General features: G+C 42.0%; 1 protein-coding gene across 1 annotated transcript; it reads left to right on the top strand.

Annotated features, from left to right (window-relative positions):
- ATP6V1F (ATPase H+ transporting V1 subunit F) lies at window positions 1–8,412 on the top strand. Its single transcript, XM_030216208.1, has 2 exons — window positions 1–294; window positions 6,554–8,412. The coding sequence occupies exons 1-2, from the start codon at window positions 137–139 to the stop codon at window positions 6,753–6,755; spliced, it is 360 nt and encodes a 119-aa protein (XP_030072068.1). The 5' UTR covers window positions 1–136; the 3' UTR covers window positions 6,756–8,412.
- Window positions 8,413–10,338: the final 1,926 nt, after the last annotated feature.

Raw genomic sequence — 10,338 nt, 5'->3', positions numbered from 1 at the left:
GAGCGATCATCATCTTCTTCTCACTTGTGCCGGGCCGGCCAGAGAATCTTCTCCTGCGCCGGAGGAGGCTCGAGAACACTTGGCTCGCGCGCGCCGGAAGCTGTTTGAAGACTCTTCCGCATCCCTCGCGGTGGTGATGGCGGGACGGGGGAAGTTGATCGCGGTGATCGGGGACGAGGACACCTGCACTGGCTTTCTCCTCGGCGGGGTCGGGGAGCTCAACAAGAACCGCAAACCCAACTTCCTGGTGGTGGAGAAAGAGACCAGCGTCACCGAGATAGAAGAAACGTTCCGGTAGTGCGGGGGGAGGTGGGGGGGCGGGGGGAGGGGGAAGGTTGCTCTTGCTCTTGCTCTTCTCCATAATAAAAACAGCACTGGAGAGTGTGGGCCTGCTTGAATCCACCCATAAGGGGAGTCCTGCAGAGGTGAAGTTGGAACCTGCCTGTCAGGGGCAATTGAGCTAGAAAAACCCAAGCTTAGTCTTCGCCTGCTTTATGTTTCTATCTAGAAACTTTTCCTGAGTTTAAACCATCCCATGGCTTTTCCTACCATCTCTATGCTGATGACTCCCAAATCTACCTTTCTACCCCTGATATCTCACCTTGCATCCAAACCAAAGTCTCAGCGTGCTTGTCTGACATTGCTGCCTGGATGTCGCAACGCCACCTGAAATTAAACATGACCAAAACCGAGCTTCTCACTTTTTCCCCCAAACCCACCTCTCCGCTCCCCCCGTTTTCCATTTCTGTTGATGACTGGCACATTCACCCTGTCTCTTCAGCTTGTAACCTTGGGGTCATCTTTGACTCCTCTCTCTCGTTCTTTACTCATATCAAGCACATCGCCAAGACCTGTCGTTTCTTTCTTTATAACATCCGTAAAATCCGCCCCGTTCTTTCCGAGCACTCTACCAAAACCCTCGTCCACACCCTTGTCACCTCTCGTTTGGACTACTGCAATCTGCTTCTTGCTGGCCTCCCACTTAACCTCTCCCCTCTCAAGTCGGTTCAAAACTCTGCTGCCCGTCTCATCTTCCGCCAGGGTCCCTTTACTCATACTACCCCTCTCCTCAAGTCGCTTCACTGGCTCCCTATCCATTTTCGCATCCTGTTCAGACTTCTTCTACTGACCTATAAATGTACTCACTCTGCTGCTCCCCAGTATCTCTCCACACTCGTCCTTCCCTACACCCCTTCCCGTGCACTCCGTTCCCTGGGTAAATCCTTCTTATCTGTTCCCTTCTCCGCTACTGCCAACTCCAGATTTCGCTCCTTCTGTCTTGCTGCGCCCTATGCCTGGAATAGACTTCCTGAGCCCCTACGTCTTGCCCCATCCTTGACCATCTTTAAATCTAGATTGAAAGCCCACCTCTTTAACATTGCTTTTGACTCGTAACCACTTGTATCCACTCGCTTCCACCTACCCTCCTCTCCTCTTTCCTCTACATATTAATTGATTTGTTTGCTTTATTTTTTGTCTACTAGATTGTAAGCTCTTTGAGCAGGGACTGTCTTTCTTCTATGTTTGTGCAGCGCTGCGTACGCTTTGTAGCGCTATAGAAATGCTAAATAGTAGTAGAGTGTATGTTAGCGTTTGTAGTTGTTGCTGTGCTGAAGCCCTAAGGTCTGTTCCAAAACATCCTTGGGAGCCTGCTTCAATATTGAGCAAGCTCCTTCATTTTGTCCATTTATTTATTTATTGCATTTCCATCCCACATTTTCCCACCTCTTTGCAGGCTCAATGTGGCTTACAATACATCATGAATGGTGGAAATCTATTAGAAAATAGACATTTAGTGTTACAGAAGGATCTTGGGCAACATGATAATGATAGAACATGATAGTAGTATAACAAGCAGAGATTGTAATACAGTTCTGAATATATGTAGAGGAGTTGTGTATATTCACATTGGTTGATCTTTGTGGTATGCCTTGTTAAAGAGATGGGTCTTCAGTAGTTTGCGGAAGTTTGTTAGTTCGTAAATCGTTTTTAAGTTGCACGGCAGTGCGTTCCATCATGTTGTGTTTGGCACTCCATTCGTCCATCATTTTGAAATATTTAGTGCTTTTGCAGGGCTGGGATTAGATATGAGGGGGGCCCTTTAGGTTGTGCCACCTTCAAATGGAGGCAGACTTAGGGTCCCATGGGGCAGTTGGCCTGGTTACCACCCCCGTAACCCTGACCCTACTACACCTATGTGTAGGGCCTTGGATTGGATTTGCCTAGATAAGAACATGGAATGCAGATTGCATACTTGAGGCCTTTCTCGTCTAGGTCTATTAAATTCTGTGTCATTTTTGCAGGCAACTTCTGAAAGCTAGGGAAATGGGATTGTTTTTTCAGTGGGTAGTCCTTTACTGCTTTGGGTTTCTGCTAATGCTAAAAATAGGTTAGCTACAATAAATGAATTTTCTTGAACTTTGATAGCCAGAAACAGAAAACTTGGCTTTTAAAGCAACTTGGTAAAGGAATATATAAAATGGGCTAGCTTTTTCCGGAACTTAGTATACTAGTGCAACAAAGCATTACTATATGCCATGTCAGAATGAATGGTAACTGCTGATAGGGTATGATTATCGACCTTGTGTTGACTGGCATATCAGTCAAAAGCCTAAATACTGGGCCTAGACCAGTATTCACTCTCGGGGCTGCAAATGGTTTAGGTTTCAGGATATCCTTAATGAATGTGTGTAATGAGACATGTCTGTAGACATTTCATTTGTTTTGTCTTGCATTTTTTGCATGATGCATTTATTGTGTACAACTATGTTTTTATGTTGTGACCTGCCAAGATTTGTGATAGGCTATAAATACACATGCAAATCTCCTATGTATATGTGTATATTATGTACATTCACCCGCAGGAAGTAGTGGAAATGAAAACGGTAACAGAATTCAAGCACGCGTGGGATAAACATAAAGGAATCCTGTTCAGAAGGAATAGATCCTAAGGAGCTTAGCCGAGATTGGGTGGCAGAGCCGGTGGTGGGAGGCGGGGATAGTGCTGGGTAGACTTATACGGTCTGTGCCAGAGCCGGTGGTGGGAGGCGGGGATAGTGATGGGCAGACTTATAAGGTCTGTACCCTGAAGAGGACAGGTACAAATCAAGGTAGGGTATACACAAAAAGTAGCACATATGAGTTTATCTTGTTGGGCAGACTGGATGGACCATGCAGGTCTTTTTCTGCCGTCATCTACTATGTTACTATATGTTACTATTTTATACTATCCTTGTTAAAATTATCTTGAAAACCTGACCAGTTTGCAGCTCTTAAGCATAGGGAGCGAATACTACTGGCCCAGACCCTGTGCTTAAATTTTCTCATTGGTAACATAGGTGAGCCAAGCAGGGGAGCAAAGCATCAAGGAAGCAGCTGTGACAACATCCCTCTGAAGAGCTGACTCTTGCATTCATTTGTATTACCATAAATACCATTAAAAAAAAAAAAGCAATTCTGCACAACTTGGTAAGGCAGTTGGGGTGCTAGAAATTGTCTCCTAGATGGAAGTATTTGACATCTTTGTCTGGAGCAGTCATTTGATGATTCTAGATCTAGTTCCTTTTTTATAAATAAATTGTTGCAGATTGATGAGTCAATAGTCATATGAATTTTCTTTTGCAAATGAGTGGGGAAAAGTTCTGCTTTTTGTTGTGTATTTTAAGAAGGTATTTTTTAGTCAGAATGGATTTTTTTTTGTCTCTCTAATAAAGTGCAGAGATGCCAAGAGTGAACTATTCCAGTAAGTGAGTTTGAAGGCTAGAGTGAATTTTCCAATGGTACAACCATGGTATACATCTAGAAAATGTAGGTGGTATTGTTTTGCAAATGGGGGAAAAGCAGTATAAAATATTTGCTTAGCTTTTCGTTGGATCCTCTAAATGGTTACAGACAGAGTGGAAGCAATATGGGCAAATTCTCTGGACTGAAAAATTGCTCTTCACTCAGTGGCTAAAAGTATGCACATAGGTTTTACAGCATATGTGTTGCAAAGGAAAAGGGAGGCAGAACCCAAGATGGTATACTCGGATTTCTTCCTACTGGGGATCATGTGTTTATTCAAACCTTTCATGAAAATAGTGATCAGGATCAGTGCACTGGTACTGATGGTCCAATGAGTAAGAGAAGGGGCCCGGTTTGTGGGTGTGAGAGAGCCTTGAAACAAGTATGACACATTTCGTAATGAGTGAGTAATGCATTTCTGCAAAAATGGACAGTGGAAATATTTTGTTAGCGATCTTGTTTAGATTTAGTCTCCCATCATGTCCTTCTCTTGACTGGGTTTTTCCTGCTTCAATATTTGCTTCTGTACGATTGGCCCTGAAAGTGCCTAGGCTACAGTATCTACACTCAAGGGCATGAAAACATTTTCTCCGTGTCCTCTGTGTGTGAAGATTCTGTGTTGCCTTTGTATTTTATTCTGGATGCAGTTTTTGTTTTGTGTACAGTTAATAGGGTCTCTATTTTTGCACAAACAAGAAAAACCAGTGTGAATAACTGAAGTCCACTTGGTGCAGCTGGAGTGAGCTGCTTTGTTCCAGGTCTTGTCTGTCTGCACTGCTATAGTTCAGCTACTGCTTAGCTCACAAGTGAGGAAATTTAGGATTGGGTGATGGGGAGGAGGGATGTTGAGCACACAATAGCAAAAATGAATGGGGAGGTAAGTGATTATCCCACTCTTTAAAAACTGAAGACCTTATCTGCAAGCAGCAGCAACAACTCAAAACAGCAGTGGTATGACTGCATCAGGCTTTCCAGAAGATGTTTGAGTAGTATGCATAAATATTTTACTTTTTTTTTTTTTTTTTAGATTTATATTACAACCCTAAAAGCAACAGTTCAGAAACATTTTGCTCTCAAAAAGGCTGAGGTAACCTCGGGGCAGGGGAATGCAAACCCAAAGGAGTGGCCTAGTGGTTAGGGTGGTGGACTTTGGTCCTGGGGAACTGAGTTCGATTCCCACTTCAGGCACAGGCAGCTCCTTGTGACTCTGGGCAAGTCACTTAACCCTCCATTGCCCCATGTAAGCCGCATTGAGCCTGCCATGAGTGGGAAAGCGCGGGGTACAAATGTAACAAAAAAAAAAGTAGCAGGGCGTTAACTTCAAATTGGCGCACGTTGGGCGTGCATAGACGCTTATTTGGCTTAGTAAAAGGGCCCCCTAGTTTCTTTGGTGCTCTTGAGATGATACACAGAGTAGAAGCAGCGTTTCTCCAGGAAACTTAATAGCTGAGTAAATTCCCTGGGCTGAAAATTTCACTCCACTTATGTGAACAGGTACATTATTAATAGTAGACTTCTCCACTCCAACCCAGATTTTGAAAGGAAACTTTTATATGAGAATGTCTCCAGGAGAGAGACTGAAACACAAGTGCATGCCCTGCTGCTCATGTTCTCATTCAGGCAGTGCCCCCCCCCCCCCCCCCCCCCCCCCCCAGCCCTACCAGGTCTTGCATTTGCTGCCAGTTCTTTTCCTCAGCCTGCAGTTTCTTACATTTTTCTTAAATTCCTACACCTTTTTAATAATCTCTTCCCCCCCCCCCCCCCCAGGACACTCGCTGGTTCCACAGCTCTCTCCAAGCCTTATGCAGGGCTCAACCTCCGTCTGCTCCCAGCACTTGCAGGCTCAGCTCCAAAGCAGCTGTCCTGTTGGCTGGATCCTACTACAGTCTCTGTATTGGAAGAGGGGGGAGAATTGGAGAGCTACAGAGAACTAAAGTCCGAAAAACTAGCTATCCATCTAGTTTCCAAACAAGTAATTTACAAATTTGTAGAATCCTGAAAAAATCCTGACAGTTGACACCTGAGTCTCAGAAGAAACTGACAGGGTTCTTTCCCCCCACCCCACCCCCCCAAAAATTTTATATATATATATATATATATATATATATATCAAATAACACACAGATGGCTCATAATACCAGAATAAATATATATATATATATATAATTATTCTGGTATTATGAGCCATCTCTGTGTTATTTGATTGTTCCAATATGTAACTTTGAAAGTATTTCATTCACAGTGGGCTGACATTGTGAATATCATATCTGTTATATGAACATACTTCCCATTATGATCATTTGTATTGTGCTGTCAATTTGCCATCTCTTAGTCTACCTCATTGATTATATTTATGCTTATACATAAATATACATGTTAACAAAATTGTAAATTATATGCTAAGATGTACCTGCTACACACTGCTTTGTGTAGCAGGTACATCTTAGCACATAATCATAAAGGTGATTAATAAATCCCAATAAATAGGATATGTTAACAAAAGTTTGTTTTTCTCATCTGTTTTCCCTGTCCACTATTTATTTTTTCATTCCCTTTTTATTTTCCTTCCTAGCAGTTTTTGGGCGCTTTAACTTTGTGCTAAGTCAAAATTCCTTTTTGGGTAAAACGTTTAATTCTATAATTTTCTCGTGCTGTTTTTACAGACCCATTTAGTTTTCCCTTTGCCCTGCAAGCTTCATTATGCCAGTGCATAAAGCTCTAAAAGTTATTCTCTCCCTTTCTAATTCTCTTTCTTTCCACCTTGTTGCAGGAGTTTTCTGAGCCGGGATGACATCGGAATTATTCTCATCAATCAGTTCATTGCTGAAATGATCCGTCATGCTATTGATGCCCATCACAGGTCTATCCCAGCTGTCCTAGAGATCCCCTCCAAAGAGCACCCATATGATGCTTCGAAGGACTCCATCCTCCGACGAGCCAAGGGCATGTTTACTGCTGAGGACTTGCGATAAATGGGGACTTTTTTTTGTCCACTCTATTTATATGCAAGATTTGCATATGGTGTATAGGAAGGATGGTTGTCCTCTTCCCTTCCTATAAACACACAAATTATGATGTATGTGTTATCTGTGTTTTGTGTCTAATTGTAATTTAAGCGTCTCTAGTTTTAAAACTGAGGAAGGAAAGACCACACACACACAGGCCAGGGATTGGCATAGTCCCATGCTGCAAAAGAAAACCACCTCATCTTCCTCCCTTTTGTGATCAGTGAGTTTCTGATGTCACTGTAATGGAAGCCAAAGCATAGGATGATTGTGCTGGTATCACACCATAACATTGGTCAGTAAACGATCTGGTGTAGAACATTACACATCCATAAGTGACTAATTTAAAAATATTTTGTATTCCACAGGCTTGGGATACACTAGATTTGTTTTGTTCTGTAATTGTTGGCTATGTATTTATTTTTAGGTTTTTAAAAAATGAAAAATACTAGAGAATGTAGATGCCGCAGAATGTATAGTCCCTGGCATTTAATTATTGCAATTTCAGCCTTTTAATTTTACTAGGGACTGGTGCAGCCTTGAATACCACGTTTTATAAAAGCTTTGTCTTGATCTGTCTTTCTGCTATGCTTCAGTACTTGATTCTCATTATTTCTCAAGGTTTGGTTTTCTCCTTGCTGTGAAATACTTTGATGGGTGGGATGGTAATACCATGGTGTTAGAATTTCCACCTTTGTTCCAAGTTGGTGTATGAGAGAGGCTGGGTGGAAGGCAGGGTCTCGTTCTTTAAAACTGGAATTTTGATTTCTTGCCTTTGAGTTTGCTGTAAAATCATTTTCCATTATTGTATAACTTGTTGTTTTAAACTTACTTTTAGTCGGCCTTGCTTCCATCCGGTGCTTACATTCTGACTCCTCCATTCCTGGTCAGTAAATTGGCAATGTCCCATAATCCTCGTATTTTGTTGGGTGGATAAGAGGGAAGAGTATTGCTACAAACTGAGGAAAATTAAAGAGCTCCCTGGCCACATTTAAAAGTACATCGCTCCCAAATCGTTTTTAAGTGTATCTTAAAAGTTTAAAGCCTTGGGATAAAAAGGTTGAAGATCAAGGGAACCCATTTTTAGGTTTTCCCTGAAGGTGAGCAAGTACAGTATATGCGGCAAGTACCTTTTTTAATATGGAAAAAAAAACGGTAAAGGAAGTTACAAAATATATTTGAAATTCAGTAGAAATTTTGGGACCCCTTTTTACTAAACCGTGCTAGCGATTCTGCATGGCAAAATGTGACAAAGCCCATTCAATTGAATGGGCTGTGCCGCAGTTGCTGCCCTGGGAATCACTAGTTCAGTTTAGTAAAAGGGGCCCTTGGTTTGCTGCTAATTTTGAAGGTTTGAACCCATGTTTTGTAGCCATCTCTGCTGGATTGTTGCATGTAGGGTTATTTCCTGATACGTATAGTGTAATGTAATGCTTTAATCCAGAAGTGGAGCCTTTGCCTTTCCTTCTGTGTGGTGGTTTGAAGCTTACTCGCTCTGTTCTGTTCCTTCACTAATGATCTCTTTTCCTGATTGTTAAAATGAAATCTGCATTCTGTTGTAAATGTTGTGAATTACAGAGAGTAATATTTGAGTGAACGTTAAATTAAAAAATGGTGAAATGTATTCTTTTGTGGTTGGATTATTTTCCTGCTGTTAAGGACTTAGCACACCTTAGTAAAAGGACCCCTAACAGGTTTAGTGTGTACTAAATGCATGTAACCATCGTATGTCTATTGGCTGCATGGCACTTAATGCTCACTAATTCATTAAGCATGTTAAATGCATTAGTGCACCCTTAGTAGAAGGACCCTTTAGTAAGGAGATAGTAATGATGGTGAATTGGAATTCCAGGATTAGATCTTTAAAGGAAAATGTGGGCTCATATGTAGTTGGCAGTTGTGCATGGCGGTAGCCATTTGTAGTAATTTTCACACAGGAAGTAGTGTCGCAGTTGGCATAATCTAGTGCTCTTTCTGCTCAGTCAAGCTGTAAGAAATTATGGTCTTTGATACCAATTTTATTTTCATGGAGAAAGCATGGTGATCAGAATAAATACCATTTTCCATGGATCTTTTGTCCTGTCATAACTTGAGTTTGGGTAACTTTCTTTGTTTCATTCTCTCCATTTCAAATCGTCAGCCTAGATTTCCAGAAAGTTTCTTAGGCCATCAACCCATGCAGTAGCCCCAGTGAACACATTCATATAACATAACATAGATGTAGATAAAATCAAATACAGTTCTTCAAAATAGGTTAAAGCAGTAATCTGAATTAGCCACATCATTTGAGGCTACTCTGCATTTATTCTTTCTAATACAATGGAATGTTGGAAAGAAATTATATAAGAGTGAATGATATCCTCTCTGAAAACTTAATGGAAGGGGATCAAATGTGTCATGGGGGGAAAAGACCCATCAAGTTTGAAAGTGGGATGGATCTGACTGGGTGTTCCAGAGAAATACTTCTAGTTAAAACACAGACACAAGAAGATGGGGGGGGGGGGGGGGGGGGGAGGGAGGGGGGGAATAATAGTAATAAGGGGTTCAAATACGGAATAACCTAAGGTGTTACTATTGGAATTACGGTTTGAGTTTAATGTAACAAGCTGACTATTGTTTCTTTCAGTGTACATGGCAAAAGTGAAGGTAGTAAGGGGGGAGGGGGATAAGATAGGGTACTATTTTAAAAACAAAAACTGATGATAGCAACTTAAGATTAATGTACATAAGAACGATAGCTTTACAATTTGTTGTGTATGTACTCTAATGTGTTACCAGGTGGAATCATCAATAAAAATGTTGACACATAAAATACAGGGAAAAAAAAAAAACACAGACACAAGAGGGTTTGGAAATGCCGTGTGGCATGATATACCAAGGAGGTCTGATAACAGGAGACGGCATGATGTCACAAGGCTGAAGCCGGTCTCCACCCAAGGAGGTTTTTATTCTCCCCAATGCAGCTGTCACTATCTTGATACACCCAAAATAATGTAATAGGGCAACAATCTCTTGCCTACTGGCTTCAGCCCACATAATGGGCCAGATAGGTTCACGCTGTCTCCTGTAATCAAACCTCCTTCCACTCCACCTACTACTGCAACACCTCTATCCTTGTTGAAGTGACTCGTAGTAATAGTCTTCTTCCTTCCTCACTGGTTCCTTGGCACTACTCGGTGCCTAGAGCCTAGGTTAACAAAGTGAATAGCTGCAGCACCAATGGGACATCATTTTTCCCTACAAACTGGATGTGCTTCAGCAACTGGAGATCGCTGGCACCACCTATCAGGACTCTCAGTCAGATAGCTGCCTTAGAACGTGACTTTTGTCACTGGAGTCATCTCCACAGAATCCTAGACACGGTCCCTGGGTCCTTAGCAGAGGAAAGACATGACAGTCCCACTTCACAGAGGGACAAATTCAGGCGATAAAGTTGCTTGAGGGTCATAAGTACATAAGTATTGCCATACTGGGAAAGACCAAATGTCCATCGAGCCCAGCATCCTGTTTCCAACTCTCCTGTGCACATCACACTTTTTAGGCCATCTAT

Source organism: Microcaecilia unicolor, chromosome 10 (assembly GCF_901765095.1).
Source record: "Microcaecilia unicolor chromosome 10, aMicUni1.1, whole genome shotgun sequence".
NCBI classification, from domain to species: Eukaryota; Metazoa; Chordata; class Amphibia; order Gymnophiona; family Siphonopidae; genus Microcaecilia; species Microcaecilia unicolor.
Note: the sequence above shows the minus strand (reverse complement) of the source record. Positions and strands in the feature narration are given on the sequence as shown.